Below are 20,489 nucleotides of genomic sequence, written 5' to 3'. Positions count from 1 at the left end.
CCCCTCCTGCCGCCTACCTTTGCTAGCGGGGGACCCCAACCCCCGCCAGCCGAGGTCCTCTTCTTCCGGCGCAAGGCTTCGTTCTGTGCAGGACGTCAGACTCACAGAAACAGAATGAAGCCTTTCGCCGGAAGAAGAGGACCTCGGCTGGCGGGGGTTGGGGTTCCCCGCCAGTAGGCGACGGTGTTGGCGGGGGAGGGTTGTCGGTGGGAGGGGGTCGAGAGGGTCGTCGTCGGGAGGGGGGGTCGAGAGGGTCGTCGTCAGGGGGGGGTCAAAGTTGGTGGTGGCGTCGTCGGGGGGGGGGGGGGGTTGGCAATGGTGGGGGGGAGGGTTGACGGCGCCAGGGGGGGGCTAAAATGTGCCCCCTCACCTCGGACTCTGGACCCCCCTCCCGCCAAAGTCTGGCTACACCCTTGGTTGCGCCAAGTAAAACTTGGTGTAAATGCCGATACCTAAGTTACGTGCAGACTGGGTGTATTTTTTTTTTTTTTTTGTTACATTTGTACCCCGCGCTTTCCCACTCATGGCAGGCTCTATGCAGCAGGCAATGGAGGGTTAAGTGACTTGCCCAGAGTCACAAGGAGCTGCCTGTGCCGGGAATCGAACTCAGTTCCTCAGTTCCCCAAGACCAAAGTCCACCACCCTAACCACTAGGCCACTCCTCCACGCGCATACGTTTTGGAAACACTCAAGTCCCGCCCATTCCACATCCATGGCTACGTAGTCCCCTTTTTCAACTATTTGACTTAGAATTTACACACATCATGTTACAGAACACACTTAGTTCTGCGTGTAAATTCTAAATAATGCCAATTAATGTCAATAATTGCTTGTTAAGTGTCAATTATCGGCGCTGATTGCCTTGTTAACTAATTAAAGTTGCGAGTGCAAATCCAGAGTACAACTGGATCTGCGCACACAACTTAAGTCACATTATATAGAATCCAGGGGATAGCGCCTTCAGTTTAGCGGTCAGTGGGCCTGTGCTAACTGCAGAACTGTCGGTTAGAGTGCTCTGTTTGTCATGCTCTATCTGCAAAATGCTGGGAGTGTCCCTTTCTCCAACCATACCCTATCCCCTAAAACGAAAAGCACACAACGCATGGTTTACTATGTGGTAACTGCTAAAATACCACAAAACCCATTAATACGGTTGTGTGGTACCATTTACCATGTGTAAACTGTGCATTAAGGGGTGATTTCTAGATATGATGCCAAAAAAGCGCTATTCTATAAGCCGTGGTTTATAGCGCAGCACAGGGTCGCCAAGGGGGGCAGGAGGGACAAAATTCCCCGAGCCCGGGCTTCCAAGGGGGGCCCGGCGCTGCAGTCCTCGATCTCACACGCCCGCCCTCAGCTCCGTCGACAGCCCCTCTCCGTCCCCCACCGGGCTCCCTGCATTCAAATCGGCAGCAAATCACCTCCGTGTGAAAGCGCAGCAGCAGATCACCTCCCTTCGGGCCTTCCCTCCCTGTGTCTCGCCCTTATCTGATGTAACTTTCTGTTTCCGCGGGGGCGGGACACAGGGAGGGAAGGCCCAAAGGGAGGCGATCTGCTGCTGCGCTTTCACACGGAGGTGAGTGATGCCGATTTGAATGCAGGGGGCCCGGTGGTGGATGGAGGGGGGCTGTCGAAGGGGCTGGGGGTGGGCAGGTGGAGACTGGGGATTGCGGCACTGGCGGCCTGAGTAGCAATGGGGGGGGGGGGGGGGGGGCCGCAGCAGCGGCAGGGCCCCGTGCCTGGCTCAGTCTCTCGGCGGCCCTGGACCAGCACTTACACCTGGGAATCACACCTAACTTTAGGTGCAGCCATTTGCACCAACTGAAACGTTGTGCAAATCTTCGCACCTAAATTAGGCACATTTCCCCCTTATTCTATAACTACGCGTGTTCATTTTAGGAACGCCCCATTCCGCCCATGACCCTTCAATTTCCGCACACCCTTTCTGAACTTGCATGTAAAGTTTAGGCGCAGATCCAGTGCCTAAATTTACACACATATATTCCAATTAAATCTAATTAGTGCCAATAATTGCTTGTTAACAAGCCCATTACCTGCGTTAATTAGTTAATTATTCAATTAAATTGCATGCGAAAATTGGGCAAATTGCTGCTATCTCCACCCTAATACCATGAGAGCCTAAAGAAATTAGAGGCTTTGGGGAGAAGCCATTTAGTAGCCACAGTCAATGCTGGACTTTTTAGCATCCCACCAGGTGCATGCAATCAAGGTCTGCCATGTCCCACCCCCTCCTATGTTGAAGGGAGTAGAAAAACTGCTTTTTATGCGGTCCTATCTGTCCAGTTAGCTATCAGGGCAGTAGCACTGTATATCACCCATGCCTGGATAAGCGCCAGCTCTGCCCAGACTCTACCTCGGGACCTCCCCAGCATTAACCAGATAAGTGATACTGAACAGCACTATCTGGTTAAATGTCACTGAATATCAGCAGAGAGCCGGCCCCAGGTGTTTAACTGGACAGGATTCTCTCCTGCTTGGTTAAATTGCTCTAAATATTGACCCCTTTTATGTTTACCACTGAGAATCAGCACTAGATACCTAACTCATCTGTTATCCATTTTCTACTTCTACATAAGTACATAAGTATTGCCATACTGGGACAGACCAAAGGTCCATCAAGCCCAGCATCCTGTTTCCAACAGTGGCCAATCCAGGTCACAAATACCTGGCAAGATCCCAAAAAAGTACAAAACATTTTATATTGCTTATCCCAGAAATAGTGGATTTTCCCCAAGTCCAATTTAATAATGGTCCATGTACTTTTCCTTTAAGAAGCCATCCAAACCTTTTTAAAACTCTGGTAAGCTAACCGCCTTTACCACATTCTCTGGCAACAAATTCCAGAATTTAATTACACATTGAGTGAAGAAAAATTTTCTCCGATTCGTTTTAAATTTACTACTTTGTAGCTTCATTGCATGCCCCCTAGTCCTAGTATTTTTGGAAAGCATAAACAGAGCTTCACATCTACCCGTTCAACTCCACTCATTATTTTATAGACCTCTATCACATCTCCCCTCAGTCACTTTTTCTCCAAGCTGAAGAGCCCTAGCCGCGTTAGCCTTTCCTCATAGGGAAGTTGTCCCATCCCCTTTATCATTTTTGTTGCTCTTCGTTGTACCTTTTCTAATTCCAGCATATCTTTTTTGAGATGTGGCGACCAGAATTGAACACAATATTCAAGCTGCAGTTGCACCATGGACCGATACAAAGACATTATAACGTCCTCATTTTTGTTTTCCATTCTTTTCCTGATAATATCTAACATTCTATTTGCTTTCTTAACCGCAGCAGCACACTGAGCAGAAGATTTCAACGTATCATCAACAACGACACCTAGATCCCTTTCTTGGTCAGTGACTCCTAACGTGGAACCTTGCATGACGTAGCTATAATTCAGGTTCCTCTTTCCCACATGCATCCCTTTGCACTTGCTCACATTAACCATCATCTGCCATTTAGACGCCCAGTCTCTCAGTCTCATAAGGTCCTCTTGTAATTTTTCACAATCCTCCCGCGATTTAACGACTTTGAATAACTTTGTGTCGTCAGCAAATTTAATTACCTCACTAGTTACTCCCATCTCTAGGTCATTTATAAATATGTAGATCAGACAATCAAAAATACAATACAGAAAAAGGATCTGCTACTGATAAATGACAGGAAATTCCTCCAACAGAGGCTGTCTTCAAATTAGCAGGAAAAAAGGCCTCAAAGAGCTTCCAGGTTTTCAATTGATCTGCAGAAGCTACGCCGGGTATCAAAACCCTACTTTCATCCTTGGCCAAAAAAACCTGCTTTGCGTTATTTAGAGAATTCATTCAGTTTCTCCAAAGAATATTGCTTCAACAAGAACAGAAATGGACGTTTAAACTTCATTCTTTGGATCCTATTGGTCTAAACCACAGAGTTGAGTGGAGTCATTTCTTCTAAACTTTCTGATTCGTTATTTGATCTCAGAGCGTCTGACGTCATAAAAGCTATATATCAGCTGCCGCCAGCCGGCAGTTAGTTGATAGAAGAGCGTGGAGAAGCAGTGCTGACCTTTCTTTCAGTATGTATGAGATTGTTTTTGTTTTTAGATGCCCACAGTACAGTTGAGATTATTTGGTTTTTTCTTCTCTCTTCAGAATATGAAATCGAAGCCCTGAAGCAGCCGTGCGAAACGCTGGCCATCGTTGGCTTAACACATTAATAACAGAAAGAAAAGAGAGAAACAGCACATCACGCTGATCTGAGAATACTCACTATAAAAATAAGTGGGTTATTGAGTTATTACATGATCTATTGAACTGTCTATGAAGGTGGAGTACACTCATATATATTGTATCCACGAGCAATTTTGTTAATTAAATAACGCAAAGCAGGTTTTTTGGCCAAGGATGAAAGTAGGGGTTTGGATACCCGGCGTAGCTTCTGCAGATCAATTGAAGACCTAGAAGCTCTTTGAGGCCCTTTTTCCTGCTAATTTGAAGACAGCCTCCGTTGGAGGAATTTCCTGTCATTTATCAGTAGCAGATCCTTTTTCTGTATTGCATTTATAAATATGTTAAAAAGCAGCGGTCCCAGCACAGACCCCTGGGGAACCCCACTAAGTACCCATCTCCATTGAGAATATTGACCATTTAACCTTACTCTCTGTTTTCTATCTTTTAACCAGTTTTTAATCCACAATAGGACAGCACCTCCTATCCCATCAATTTCCTCTGGAGTCTTTCATGAGGTACTTTGTCAAATGCCTTCTGAAAATCCAGATACACAATATCAACTGGCTCACCTTTATCCACATGTTTGTTCACCCCTTCAAAGAAATATAATAGATTGGTGAGGCAAGATTTCCCTTCACTAAATTCATTTTGGCTCTGTAATTTTGTTCTTTATAATAGTTTCTACCATTTTGCCCGGCACCGATGTCAGATCACCGGTCTATAATTTCCCGGATCTCCTCTGGAACCTTTTTAAAAAATCGGCGTTACATTGGCCACCCTCCAATCTTCTGGTACCACGCTTGATTTTAAGGATAAATTATATATTATTAACAATAGCTCCGCAAGTTCATTTTTCAGTTCTATCAGTACTCTGGGATGAATACCATCCGGTCCAGGAGATATGCTACTCTTCAATTTGTAGAACTGCTCCATTACATCCTCCAGGTTTATAGAGAATTAATTCAATTTCTCCGACTCGTCAGCTTCGAATACCATTTCTGGCACCGGTATCTCGCCCAAATCTTCCTCGGTGACAACCGAAGCAAAGAATTAATTTAATCTCTCCGCTACGGCTTTGTCTTCCCTGATTGCCCCTTTTACCCTTCGGTCATCTAGCGGTCCAACCGATTCTTTTGCCAGCTTCCTGCTTTTAATATACCTAAAAACATTTTTACTATGTGCTTTTGCCTCCAACGCAATCTTTTTTTCGAAGTCCCTCTTAGCCTTCCTTATCAGCGCTTTGCATTTGACTTGACATTCCATATGCTGTTTCTTGTTATTTTCAGTCATTCTACCCCACAACCAACTATTTTTAGATGCAAAATTTAGGCACCCAGGCCCCATGTTTTTAGCTGAAAATTCACCTTAAAAACATCTAGTGTAATTTTTCTGTCTCCCCTATGTATATGCACCAAGTCATGAAGTGCATGAATTATGGGGTCTGCCAAAGAGTGACAGTCTGATGCCCAACCTGTTGCTCTAACCACTAGGCTACTCCTCCACCTAGGGGCATACAGAGTTATCTGGGCCTCTGGGCAATAAGGATCACAGCTCCCCTCCCCAACCTCCCATCTGAAAGATGACTGATTCTGCACCTATTGTAATATTTCTAAAGCTCATTACCTGTGGTAATCAGAGCCATTTTCTTCCTTCTGCTACATCTTAATATGCATAACACTATCCACTCCCTCTCCTCCCAGACTGCCCTATATTCTTTACACTAACCCCCCCCCCCCCCCAAAAAAAAAAAAAAAAAAAACAACAACAAACTATTGGTAAGGTTTTTCCTGCCCCTGTCTCCCTGCTGGTAATAAGACTGCTGTCTAGGAATTCCCCCTACCTCTTGTTCCAAAAAGTATAGCAGTGGGGTCCCTCAACTAGCACTCTCTTTTTATGGCCAGTAGGAAGAGAGGAACAAGACATCGCCTTGCTAATAACTTTTTTTTGTAAGCAAGAGATAGTTTTATGCATTTAAAAAATATTAAAGGCGGGAGGGAAGGGGGCTGTTGGCCATGGGGAACATTTTTAAATATGGGGAAAGGAGTGGGGACCAGCAGCCCATATAGGTAATTTTATACATTTAAGACAGAAAGGGTGAGGGCAGGGGTCAGATGACTCTGTACTAGGTCAAGGTGAATTAAAATTCAGGTACACTAAATACTGCTAAGGCTCTGGTGCAGTTCTTCTCAACCTTTGTTCAGTCAGGACACACCAGATACACTGCATACATGACCCTCACAGACCTTTGGTCTGTCACAGTATAGCCGTTCTTACGTTAAATGTTAACAGGATCTGCATCCACAAAATTCCATCTCTCCCCCTCAAAGAACATGTGCAGATCAGATATAGGGCATTTTGCCATGGAAGGCACCATATAACAAAATATTCTGATTCTCATGTCATCCGACCAATAGCAAAATAAATCTCTCCACTAGTAAATACATTGCAAAATACAAAACCTGAAAAAATTCCTAACATACATGTAGCAAACATGTCATACAACAGTAGCATTAATCCTATGATATGAAGAACCCTACCTATGAAAAGGCAGCACTACAAATATTACATTAGGTCCTATAACACTAATAGATCTACAGACCTCTACACAGAAACCACAGAATACCATACTTCAGTCACATGCAAGCACAGACAGACTCTCACCAAATACAGAAAAAAGGATCACAAATTAGAAATAGAAAAATAAAGAGAAAAATTGAACCGGGAACTCCAAGACTTCAAATTAGGCATGTACCACAGCATAAGAGAAATAAACACAGAAATGTATTTCCTCTATCTATATTTTCAGAAAGCTTTTGATAAAGTTCCTCATGAGAGACTCCTGAGAAAAGTAAAGAGTCATGGGATAGGAGGCAATGTTATGGTGTGGATAAGGAATTGGTTATTGGACAGAAAACAGAGGATCGGGTTAAATGGTCATTTCTCTCAATGGAGGATGGTGAACAGTGGAGTGCCGCAGGGATCAGTACTGGGACCGGTGCTATTTAACATATTTATAAATGATATATGGAAATTGGAACGATGAGTGAGGTGATTAAATCTGCAGATGACACAAAACTATTCAAGATTGTTAAAACACGTGCGGACTGCAAAATATTGCAAGACTTTAGGAAATTGGAACACTGGGCATCCAAATGGCAGATGAAATTTAATGTGGACAAATGCAAGGTGATGCACAATGGAAAGAATAGTCCGAATCATAGTTACCTGATGCTAGGGTCCACCTTGGAGGTCAGCACCCAAGAAAAAGATCTAGGTGTTGTAGATAATACGCTGAAATGTTCTGCTCAGTGTGTGGCAGTGGTCAAAAAAGCAAACAGGATGCTAGGAATTATTGAAATGGATTGTGAATAAGACCGAAAATACTACAATGCCTCTGTATCGCTCCATGGTGTGAACACACCTTGAGTACTGAGTTCAGTTTTAGTCGTCATATCTCAAAAAGCATATAGTTGAATTAGAAAAGGTTAAAGAAGAGCGACCAAAATGATAAAGGGGATGGAACTCCTCTCGTATGAGGAAAGGCTAAAGAGGTTAGGGCTCTTCAGCTTGGAAAAGAGATGGATTAGGGGAGATATATATTGAGGTCTACAAAATCCTAAGCGGTGAAGAATTGAGTAGGGGACACTCAAAGAAGTTACATGGAAATACTTTTAAAACAAATAGGAGGAAATATTTTTTCACTCAATGAATAGTTAAGCTCTGGAACTCTTTGCCAGAGGCTATAGTAACAGCGGTTAGCGTATCTGGGTTTAAAAAAGGTTTAGACAATTCCTGGAGGAAAGGCCCACAGTCTGCTATTGAGACAGACATGGGGAAGTGACTGCTTGCCCTTGGATTGGTAGTATGGAGTGTTGCCACGATTTGGATTTCTGTCATGTACTTGTGACCTGGCTTGGCCACTGTTTGAAACAGGATACTGGGCTAGATGGACCATTGGTCTGACCCAGTATGGCTACTCTTATTCTCTTATGTTATATTGTCTTATACTGAACGTAATACAAAGAGTTCCATGATGCACATTTTCCAAACTAACCTAATCTAGCTAATACATTCAAAATAAAACACTTCGTTTCTATTTTAGTTTGTAGACATTTTTTCTGTCATGCTGGTCTCAGCTTCTCTTTTCTGCTTTCCTGTGTTTCTTTTGCTAACTCTCTTCCAGCGGCTGCTGTCCATTTGTCATTTCTTGTCTCCTGTCTTGTTCCACTCCTTCACTACACCTGTCTCTGACATATTGATTTTTCCCTTTTAGCTCTTTCCTCCCTTTCTTTTATTTTCTGCCTCTCTGCCAACTCAAACTTCACCTGCTTCCTCACCCTGCAGTCCTCTCCTTCCTTTTACTTTTCAACTAACTATCAACTTTCCATCGCCTTCTCTCACCCCCTAGCTCTCCCAGTTCCTGTCTCACTCCTACGTTGGCTTCTTAATCCCTTCTATCTTTTCTCTTCTCCTCATTGATGCATTTTTACCCTCTGTACTTACTATCGTCCTCTGACTCATCTCCTTAACAATCCCCATGGCTGTCCCTACATATTTCTCCCATTCCCAGTTTCTCCCCTCCCTCCATCTGCCCTTGTAGACCTACATCTTCTTCCTCACTATTCCCCCCAACCCTTGTAGACTGACATCTGCCTGTTTCTTCCCTCCACTCTCTGGCATCTTCCTGTACCATCTCTCTCCCTCTCTCTTCCCTCCCTGCCCCTGTGATCCAACATATCTTCCTCTCTTCTCTGCCCCTGTGCTGAAATTTCTCTTTTTCATTTCCTTCCCTACCTCCCTCCAATTGTCCAGCATCTCACCCTCCCTTCTATCCCCAGGTCTAACATCTCCCCTTCTCTCTTCCCTCCTCCTATTGCCCAGAATCTCTTCCACCCTTCCTTCCACCCCTACTTCCTTCATTTTACCTTCTATTGGGAGGTACAGGTAGGAAAATATAACAAGTTGGATTGCTATAGATTCCGACACAGAAACTACATGCACGCTTAAAGCATCTCTCACCTCTATCATACATATACAACACAGACAAACTCTTACCAAGTAAATGAACACAAATTAGAAATATCCACACAAGGACAGAACTGGAAACCCTGAGAAGTCAGATTTTGCATGAAAAACACCAGCAAAACAGAAATACATTTCCTTCTGGACAGTGCAAAGTAGAAAGGAAATGCACATTTCTCAGATCTGACAGAGGAAATAAAATACTTCTCACAAAAGAATGAGCAGGAGAAAGATCTGCACAACTAAGGAGAAAACAGCAGCAAAACATGTTGAGGAGTAGCCTAGTGGTTAGAGAAACAGTCTTGATATCCAGAGGTGGCTGCTTCAAATTCCACTGCTGCTCCTTGTGAACTTGGGCAAGTCACTTAACCCTCCATTGCCTCGGGTACAAATTTAGATTGTAAGCCCTCCAAGGACAGAGAAATACCCAGTGTACCTGAATGTAACTCACCTTGAGCTACTACTGAAAAAGGTGTGAGCAAAATCTAAATAAATGTTGTATCCTGCTATCAGGCTTGACACATAACCTAACCAGAACCTGGGAGTTGTCTTTTGGCACTCTGTGATTATTTTTATGTCAATAAAATATTCTTACACAGAGTTCTGTTTTTGTTTGTTTATAGTGCATTAAGCTGTAGCGAATAAGCACAGAAAGGGCAATTCTATAACTAGACATTTATCAGGAAGCACCCTTTGCCTGTGTAAGTGCAAAGAAAAGTAGCACTAAGCACCAGTGGGGCAAGACTATGACCTGGCACCTCAGTGCCGTATGCTTAACAGCAATTCTATTACAGCATCTTGGCACCAAGGTTCCATTATAGAATACTAGCTAAGATGTGATCAAAGACTTATAGCATCCTAGCTGGTTCTCCCTGATCCAAAAGCCCAGAGGGTACAAGGAAACCATTGGGCCAAATAAGAGACCTAACCAGCTGGTTCCATTTCTGCAAGACAGGCTGATCCAGTACTGGTTTAATTTCATTGCATGTGTGAAAGAGTCTTGAATAAACACAGCTCCTACTAAGTATTGCAGGGGAATATTTTAAATAAATTTTTAACTGATATGCATGTGAAGTAAACTCCAGCTACCACAGAATAGATTTTTTTGCATTCAAAACTGTTTATTCTAATATTTATTTTCTCTGCTAATGTGATGTAGGCTGGCAAGTGTAACCCATGGAATTCTAGAATGCATTAGGAAAGGCATGATGAAGACTATATTTAGTCCAAACTTTGTCAGCATGCATAACTTCGTCCCACCAGTCCAGGAAAAGCATGCATTCATAGTGCTGGAGCAATGAGAGATAATCAGGCTGGTGTCACCCAAATCTGGGACATTCCCCATGCAGATCCTAGGAGCCCAGGTGTTCTGGAGTCACTAACACTCATCTCTTTAGAGTGTGAGAAATGTAGATGTACTAGCGAGGACTCACCATACACCCATGCGATAACCATGCACTCCCAGAAGGCCTGCCACAGCAAAGTCATCCCGCTGGCTGAGTAATAGTCAAAGAGGTGGAAGACGTATATTCCACCCTGTATGAGCAGAAAATGAGAAATAAGAAGAAAAAAATCACAAAACATCTGGATAGCCCCAACACTGATGCAGAAAATAGAACAGAGGGCCTCAGTGACCTTCTGGTCTGAGAGATAAGATAGCTCCAACCAGCTCACAAGAAGGGGAGCACCTCCTACTGGCTATGTACCATAATTTCAACTACAGTTCATGCCTCTTGCCACTAGAGGGCACTAACCATGCTACTGGAGCCTAGGGGCTCAAGTGTCAGAATTACTAGTAATCAAGGACAACTCCTAGTCACAAATGGAAAATGCTGACACTTGAGCAGCCTGAGACATCAGGCATGAGATTAAAGGGGTTCATGCATCCCTTCAGTCCCTGCCCCTCCCATCATTGAACTAGCAGGTCAGGAATACCACTTGCTATCCCGTACCTCAGTGAGCATGGATAGGTCGATGAGGAACATGATAAGGCAGATGATGGCCACCCCAATTTCCCGCTGGAATTGGAAGTAGTATCTCTTGGGCATCAGGTCGAGGATAGCTGTGATGAAGCCTTCCACTCCCACAAACTGTGAGAAGAGACAGAGAGACAAGCAGATGGTTAACAGAGCAGGGAATCTTGAAGCTGTCTGTAAAATTTCCCCACCAAAGACACTGTCATCAAGCTTTTGGATGTCATCTGAATGGCAATGTTTAATTTTCAGTGAAAGGTTAATGGTTGGTCCAGGTCTTCAGGGCAGAGTGATCCTTATGGTTTTAATCCCCACTCCCGAGTCAGACACATGGATTTGTAGTTCCAGCTTCTCTAAGGAAAGCTATACATTAGAGCTGCCAACTGTTTCGAGTCATTTACATAAACACTATTCTAGATCTTTTCTGTTTCATTTTTCATATGGAACTGTAGTTCTGCTCAGGGAAATTAGAATTCCATCCTCCAAGCATGCAATGAGCGAAAACCAGGACAGAACCAGCCTTTTTGGACTATTTATCTTAGTCTGCAAACTTTCTACAAACCCAGAGATTGTCAGGATCTATCCTGGGCAAGAGTATGAATGGAAAGGCCAGGTCCAGGGCAGGGTCAAGCAATGACAGACCAGACAGGCTCAGGAACCAGATGGCAGTAGACATAGGACAGGCCCACTAAAAAGTCCCGAACAGAACCAGCAAGTGTTTTGTGTCTGGGATTCCTTATATACTGCCATTGATAAGGCACACCCGTTATCGGTCCAATGGGCTGCTCCTTTTGCTACATATGGTCACATTTTCTCAAACTGAGACTGTATCTTAGCAGCTTCTGTGGCTCAGTTGCAAGTCTCTTGTCACTGGCCCATGAGCCCACAGGTTCAAGTTCCAGCAAACCCCTACATACATCAAGGTTTCCCAAACCTGTTTGCAACTAGTGGGGTCTTCAGGATGTCCATCACAAAAATGCATGAGATAAATCTGCAGACTCAGTATATGCCAATTGATCTCATCCATAAGAATTGCTCATAATAAACAGGCTATCACTCTTAATGATGAGATTCAATTTCTTAGAATTAGACAGTTGTGTTCTGATAGCAATATTTTTATAAAGCAAGCTTGTCAAATGAAATAAAAATTCATTAATAGGGGTTATCCTCAATGCTTTAAAAAGAAAAGCATGCAATGTTCATAGAAATTGGCTTGTTCAGAGACATGATCAATCTTTTGTACTGCCGTATTTCTCACAGGTTTACCAACTTCAGCAAATTATTTGCAAGCGTTGTGATATTTTATCATTGCATCAGGGATTTGAACAGTACCTATGATTTGCATATACGAGAGGTAGAAATCATGGGAAATTAGTGAAAGAGGGAAATCAGACAGAGATAACAACACCGTGACATTACAATAGTCAGAAAGCACCCCTAGTGAATCATTGGCTTAGTTTGTAGTACTACAACAGAATAATTTAAGAAGGGGAGGCAATGTTACTACAGCACTGGCTAGGAAGGAACAGAGATTTATATTTGTTTGGGATATAATTGAACCAAAAGGGTTAAATAAAGAGGTGGAGTGGGCAAAGGTATAAACCTGCATTATTTCCGCAGCACCAACCAGGTACCTGAGGGGTAGCCCATTAGTGTTGGATGTCCTATGGGGTGAATTCTGAAATTGGTGTGAGGTGAGCAAACAGTTTTAAGGAAATTGATGGGTAAGAATGATTTAGTTTAGTATTATGGGAGAGGGTTGTGATTTATGACTGGAATTTGGTTTTGTTTGTCATAGTTTAGTCTCCTGAAGACACCACTGTTAAGGCGAAACATGATATTGTGTTGAGACTAAGGGCGATTTAGATTTGAACCAATTGTTGCTAAAATATTCGTTATAATTCGTGGAGGATTTGGAACATCACAGAAATTGCTTTGAACTCGGAAGGGTTTAGTTGGAAACTGAAGAAGAACACAGGATTGCACAAGAGCAATTTGGACATTGCTTTTCAAGAGACAATCTGCTTGTGATTGGGACTAATTAAGAATGGGGAAGAAATATTCTTTGAGAAACTCATTGAAAGCATTGAAATTGTTGAACATCTGAATTGCTGAGTGATAGAAGAGTTAACCACTACACCTCTTCTCAGGAAAACTTATCTACCCCAACTTGACATTTTGTCCTTTAGATTGTAAGCTCTTCCGAGCAGGGACCATCCTTAATTGTTAATTTGTACAGCGCTGCGTAACCCTAGTAGCGCTCTAGAAATGTTAAGTAGTAGTAGTAGTAGTAATGTCTAGAATAGGACAAATTCCTTGTGATGTGGAGTGAAAACGTGGAATGACTTATAGGGTATTGTGTGAAATATTTCAGTCAGTTAGGAGATAGCATAGATAGGCATTACATATTTTAACATGTTTATTTGAATATCAATAAAATATTTCATAATCCATATTAATTGTGGATATCCTGAAAACCTGACTGGCTGTGAGAAGCCATGCAGAACATTTAAGTTACCCAGTGCCGGTGGGGGGGGGGGGGGGGGGGGGGGGGATTTTACACCAGGCCTGGATTTCTGACAGTTCCACTCAGATCTACTTTGGGACCTGCAGCATTGATTTCAATGGCTAAAATTGGGGGTAACTATTGAGTCCCAGTTCACTTTCATACAACATGTATCATCAGTAGTGAGGGCTTTTTTTTCTTTTTGCACCAGAACTGGAGGGTAAGACGCTATTTATCATCTGATGCTTTGCACACTCTTGTTCTTGGCTTTGGTGATGTCCAGGACTGACTACTGTAATATTGTTTTTCTGGGGATTACGCAGGCAAATTTGAAACACTTGTAGTCCTTGCAGAATACGTCTGTCATATGGGCAGGTATGACCATGAAACTCCGCTACTTCAAAGTTTATATTGGCTACTCGTACATTTCAGGATCAAATTCAAGATAGTCTTACTAATTTACAAAGTACTACACACTGGCCATCCAGCCTATCTATGCCCTATGCTCCTACACGCCTCTTAGGCTCAATCAATAACCATCGGTTAGTTTTACCAGGGCCTTCGAGGGCAAGATGGGAGTCCACTAGGAAGACAGCTTTTTTGTTTTTAGCCCAACCTTGTGCAATGGTCTCCCTCTTTCACTCTGGAAGGAACATAATCTGATGTTTTTAAAGAAAGCTTTAAAAACGCATGAGCCCAATCAGAGTCTTGGACAGGAGATGGAGAGAGATTATTGACACGATGTATTATATAATTTTTGGGTTGACTGTATGATTCTTGGTATGTATGATTTTACGTGTATTATGATGGCTTTCCTTTTTCTTTTTCTGGTTATTTGCTTATTTAATTTTAGTGTAAACCGTCTAGACTTGCTTTCAAATTAGGCAGTATATAAATTCTCATAATAAACATAAACTACAACTACCACAATGCTTTGGGATTTAAGTTCAAAACCAGAACTGGCCTAAAAGTCTTCTTACTGGAAGTGAGCAACTCTGCAGTTGGAACCAGTGCTAAGTTGTCCTACAAAAATTGATCTGGGGGTCAGGTAGTAGTCATTATGTGAGACCCACCTGGCTATCAAGTCCAAGTGTTAGCAGCATGAAGAAGAAGAGAGCTGCCCAGAGGGGAGCCACAGGCATCAGGGTGACAGCACGTGGATATGCAATGAACGCTAAACCAGGACCTACAACGAGAGAAACTATCAGTACCAAGACCTGTCAATAACAGCAAGAGAGACCCATATCCTTGTTCAACCAATCCCCACCCATTGAACTTTTCTGCAGCAAAGATGTTGTCCATGAGAAGTCATTCATCCAAGGTAATTCCTTTAGCATTAACATCTGAAGAAGAGATCCTTGGGTGGGGTCTTTAAAGCTAATGTCTGTGGCAGGGGTACTCAGCCCAGTCCTCAGGACACACCTAGCTAGTCAAGTTTTTAGGACACCCACAATGATTATGCATGAGTAATTTGAACACAATGGAGGAAGTGCATGCAAACTTATGCATATTCATTGTGGATATCCTGAAACCCTGACTGGCTAGGTGTGTCCCAAGGATTAGATTGAGAACCTCTGGTGTATCACCATCTTTGGCTTATTGTTATGATGGTCCAGTGCATAGTTCTGCAGCCCTGGTTGATAAAAACCTGGAGGTGGTCAACTAGCAGATCTAATTAAGGCACTCTTCCATAAAAGAATTTAAAAATAAATCAGACAACTGTCCTGGATGCTGAGGACATCAGTGGATCCTGAACTGTACAGCAACTGAGGTCAGTAGGGGAGAAACTGGCTCATGTTGGGACAAGACTAATGTACACAGGTAACTGTGTTTTTGCAGCCCAATCACCTACCAGATTCTGCCACCTTGGAGATGTCCACTCCTTGCTCCGTGGCCATGAATCCCAAGATAGAAAAGACCACAAACCCTGCAAAGAAGCTGGTTCCACTGTTGATCAGTGCCAGGATAAAAGCATCCCTAGAGGAGACAAAGCACAAATCAGCAAAGAATACAATACAATACAATACAATAATTTATTACTGTATGGGTTTAAGGAATTACTCATAAAAACCATGTTCCCAAAGCTCGGCAGAAATGGAGGAAACTGCACTTTTAACATGAAAGAAAGGGGGGGGGGGGGGTTCAGGAGAAATATGAGAAAATCCATCTGGACTGGCAAAGAGGTGGGTGCCTGGAATGGCCAGCATGTGAGGTGGGAGCAACCAAACCAGTGAATGAATTCAAAGACGCATGCGACTGAGACAGAGGGTGGTGGTGACTGAGCAAGGAAGGTGATAAGGTAGGCAGGGAAACAACTGGGGAAACTGGGTGAGATAAGAGTTCTTTATCTGCTGGCATTTACCAAAAGGCAAAAGTACATACTAGAGCAGCTGGTTAGCAGAGAGAAAGCCTGGAATGCTAGTGACAAATATATCCAGGACAGTGGCTTTTGTATCAAAGGGGGACAGTCTGGAAAATCTTGGTTGCTCCTTTCATGATAGGTATGTCACCTGTGATCTCTGCAGGTGGTTTGATCTCTTATGAACCTTTGACCTTATGGCTCCCAATTAGGATAAGGAAGCCAGTGCTCCACTGGAGGCAGCTGATGCCAGACTCACATATTAAATCTCTGTTTATCCAACACAGCTTGGAATTTGGCAGGCCTATCAATAAACATTTTACCCCAGCGCCTCACTCATGCTGATTTCACAATCTCTCAAGCTCGTAAAAAAAAGGGGAGAGGGAATAGGAATGCTCTGTTTCCCTGACTCTAAATCCTTGTCCTCAACTCCTGGCACTAAAATGTAGAGGGGTGAGGCGTGAGGGAAGGGATGAGAAGTGAGCCACTCATGCAGTGAAGTCGTATTTCTCTGCTACAGTTTTTCTTTGTTGTATCCACCCACTGTCTCTTTGGCAGGGTAACGGAGCACTGTGCCATTTGAGGTTCTGAGTTCAAATCCGAGCTCTGCTACGCAAACTGTGTGACCTTGAGCTAGTCACATCACTTGCCATTGTTCCCACCTTTTCTCATCCCCTCCCCCCTTCCTCTTGCTCTGCTCATGCTATTTTCATGATATATTACAGCCACCTTATATTTGAGCCAATACAAAAAAAAATAGATAAAGACAGAAAGATAGAGATATATAGATAAAGATAGGGATAAATATATAGACAGATGTATTTTTTTTTACTGACACAAATATAAGATATCTCTAATATCTGGCTGACAAAAGAGTGTGGATAGCAGTATTCAAATCCACCTTAGTCTGGGCAGGGCTGTGGATTACTCTTCTGCCTGGGTTGGACAATCAGTACTGCCAAGCCCAGGCAGGATACCACCCTCTTCTCCCCTGCCCAGGTGGGACACTGCTGCCTCTCATGCACCAGGGAAAGCAGATGCCACTTCCTCTTTTCTCCCTCCCCCATCAGTCAAGGCTGCAAATCTAAAATGAGAGTTGAGATAGAATATACAATTCTTTCTAAAAAAAAAAAAAATCTGTGTCTTATTCCTCAATATGGTGTACATAGAATGTGCAATTTTCAAAGGACTTTCTGTGGGTTAATGGGTGCTTACCTTTGGAAGTTGCTGTGAGCCCTCTCAGGAAAACTATGTACACTGTCAACAAAGTGCATGCTTCTTCCCATGGGGAAAGGGCTGAGGTGGACCAGTGGAAGTACATGAAAGAACTGGGGCTCCTCAGAGAGCCTCCCTTTTAAAATCATTTTGCAGATACATGGGTAACAGCACCTGGGGGCCTGCAGGCTAAACAGGAAGACTGAAAATAACCTTCTGCTACTCATTAGATTTCAAAGGGAGGTGGAAGGAATGGTCATAAAGCCTTGATGTTCCTTCTACACTGGGCAAATTTCAGCACCACTTACCTGACCAAGGTAACCTACATAAGTCACAAGTACCTGGCAAGATCCCAAAACAGTACAATACATTTTATGCTGCTTATCCTAGAAATAAGCAGTGGATTTTCCCCATTTTAATAATGGTCTATGGACTTTTCCTTTAGGAAGCCATCCAAATCTTTTTTAAACCCCACTAAGCTAACTGCTTTTACTACATTCTCTGGCAACAAATTCCGCAGTTTAATTACACGTTGAGTGAAGAAATATTTTCTATGATTCGTTTTAAATTTATTACTTTGTAGCTTCATTGCATGCCCCCTAGTCCTAGTATTTTTGGAATGAGTAAACAAGTGATTCACATCTACCCGTTCCATTTATTATTTTATAGACCTCTATCATATCTCCCCTCAGCCACCTTTTCTCCAAGTTGAAGAGCCCTAGCCGCTTTAGCCTTTCCTCATAGGGAAGTCGCCCCATCCCCTTTATCATTTTCGTCGCCCTTCTCTGCACCTTTTCTAATTCCACTATATCTTTTTTGAGATGCGGTGACCAGAATTGAACACAATATTCGAGGTGCGATCGCATCATGGAGCGATACAAAGGCATTATAACATCCTCATTTTTGTTTTCCATTCCTTTCCTAATAATACCTAACATTCTATTTGCTTTCTTAGCCGCTGCCGCATCTGAGCAGAGGGTTTCAATGTATCATCAACAATGACACCTAGATCCCTTTCCTGGTCGGTGACTCCTAATGTGGAACCTTGCATTACGTAGCTATAGTTCAGGTTCCTCTTTCCCACATGCATCACTTTGCACTTGCTCACATTAAACGTCATCTGCCATTTAGATGCCCAGTCTTCCAGTCTTGTAAGGTCCTCTTGTAATTTTTCACAATCCACTTGCAATTTAACAACTTTGAGTCGTCTGCAAATTTAATGACCTCACTAGTTACTCCCATCTCTAGATCATTTATAAATACGTATATTTAATTTAAAATGCACTCTTTGTCGTGGGAGAAAGGGCTGCTTCTGTGGATATCTTTAGTTTTGTGGATGAAACAACGTACGTACATTCAATTTTGCCAATTACAGGCATGTTATTTTGCATCCTACCTGTTCCACAAACACGGTATTGACTCTTGTTAATTTTCCAAACAGAAACAGGACAGGTAGGTACTACATGAAAATGTGGGTAACACATGCCTGCTAAAACCTCCCGCACAGTTGCATCTATATGGTCCGTTTGAAAATTGCCAGACAATGTTTTCTTACTGTAACTTTAATGCATCTTTGATGTCATCTGCCCATCTTCATCAATAGGTTTCCAAACCTGTCCCGGGGACCCCAGTTTTTCAGGATATCCACAAATAAACTGCATAAGATAGCGCCTGTTTATGCAAATTTATCTCCTGCATATTCATGGTAGATCATATATCCTGAACACCAGAACAGTTTTGGGGAGCTCTAACCTATATAGCCCTGCTCTGGTTTTGTCACTACATGTAAGCTCTCTGAGGCAGCTCATTCCAGGACATTCTCATAAGATGGCCATACCACGTCATTTCTTGTAGGCCACATTGTAAACCTACTTCATGCTAAAATCTCTTCCTTTCTGATTCTCATGTATCTCGTTACTGTTGTTAATTTCCATCCATAGCTGATATTAAAGTCCATGTTTGACACTGATAACATAATGTAGCTATAAAGATAGGCTTGATGAAGTTGGCTTTTGCACTTTGAGATATGTATTTGTGGTGCAGCTAGAGTGCCGATGTGTATAAAATAGCTGACACCTGGTGAAACTCGTCAGAGGACTTGTTGACGTCCCCTGTCCCTGTTAAGTTACCTCTCCGCAGACTGACCTCATAATCTCTGTCCTGAGCTTTTGCACCCCCTACTCTCTAATTCTCAGCCCCAATACAAACTGGAACTTGGCACTCTTTCTCAGTCTCTCCTCCTTCTTTGCACCAGCTGCTCTTTATTGCTCGACCTCCTAGCCTATCCTTACTACACTCTCTTAACCTCTTAGCCTGTCTCTACCACACTCTGTCAGCCATGTACTTCGTCCCTGCTTGTTCTTTGTATCTCGTGTCCTCAACCTTCCTCTCTGTCCCCACCAGTTTTCATCTCTGTTCCTGGACTCCTACGTCCCACCCTGTCCCCACCATTCTTCCCTCTTAGCCTTCCTTGTCTCATATAGAGGTCCTTTTAGTAAGGTGCACTAATGGATTTAGCGTGCACTAATGATTAGCGTGCGCTAAATAATAAGATGCCAATTTTTGGCACCGGATTACTGACTACTTGGCGTCAATTCTTTCTTGTAGGATCGCCGGCTCCCCACTCCAGTTGGTGCTGGATTGCCCGGGGGACTTTCGAGGCCCTGCAGCAGAGAATAGACTGATGTTTCGTAAGCTGTGTTTACTGGCGAGGAAGTGTATTTTACAGACCTGGACCTCTGACTCCCCGCCTGAGTTTTGGCATTGGCGTAATATGGTACACCTGTTAGTACCTTGGGAAGCAAGGGAAGTAAAAGGCTCCTTTAAACGTAAATCTTGTTTTTTGAAAATTTGGAATCCCTACTTGGCCTCTTTGTCATCAACAGAAAGAAGACTTATTTTGAACCTGTTGAGCTGTCAGCGAGACTGTAGGGGGGAGGAGGGGGGTGGGATTAGAGTGGGGTAAATTGCTTTCCGTCCACCGTTCTGGGGGGGTCATAAGAGTCCAGACCTTTTGGGGCTCGGGTGGGGGGAGTCCTGTAGAGGTAAGCGGGGAGAGGGGAGGAGGGAGGAATGCTCAGTTGGGTTGGATCAAGGTCCATAAGCTTTTACTGTTATTGCCTTTTTGGGTCAGGGGCCAGTTTGTCTAGCTTATACTATAATTCTTATTTGTCGTTTAAGGCGGT

General features: G+C 43.2%; 1 protein-coding gene across 1 annotated transcript in view; it reads right to left on the bottom strand.

Annotated features, from left to right (window-relative positions):
- The window catches only part of SLC6A8 (solute carrier family 6 member 8), a 126,198-nt gene that overhangs the window by 9,868 nt on the left and 95,841 nt on the right, over positions 1 to 20,489 (bottom strand). The window contains exons 7-10 of the mRNA XM_030194074.1: positions 15,583 to 15,707; positions 14,804 to 14,916; positions 11,204 to 11,341; positions 10,685 to 10,787 (exon numbers count right to left, since the gene is read on the bottom strand). Coding sequence (XP_030049934.1) covers positions 10,685 to 10,787; positions 11,204 to 11,341; positions 14,804 to 14,916; positions 15,583 to 15,707 — 479 coding nt within the window. The remainder of the gene's footprint in view (positions 1 to 10,684; positions 10,788 to 11,203; positions 11,342 to 14,803; positions 14,917 to 15,582; positions 15,708 to 20,489) is intronic.

The sequence above is a fragment of the Microcaecilia unicolor genome, chromosome 2 (genome assembly GCF_901765095.1).
Source record: "Microcaecilia unicolor chromosome 2, aMicUni1.1, whole genome shotgun sequence".
In the NCBI taxonomy this organism is placed as follows: Eukaryota; Metazoa; Chordata; class Amphibia; order Gymnophiona; family Siphonopidae; genus Microcaecilia; species Microcaecilia unicolor.
Note: the sequence above shows the minus strand (reverse complement) of the source record. Positions and strands in the feature narration are given on the sequence as shown.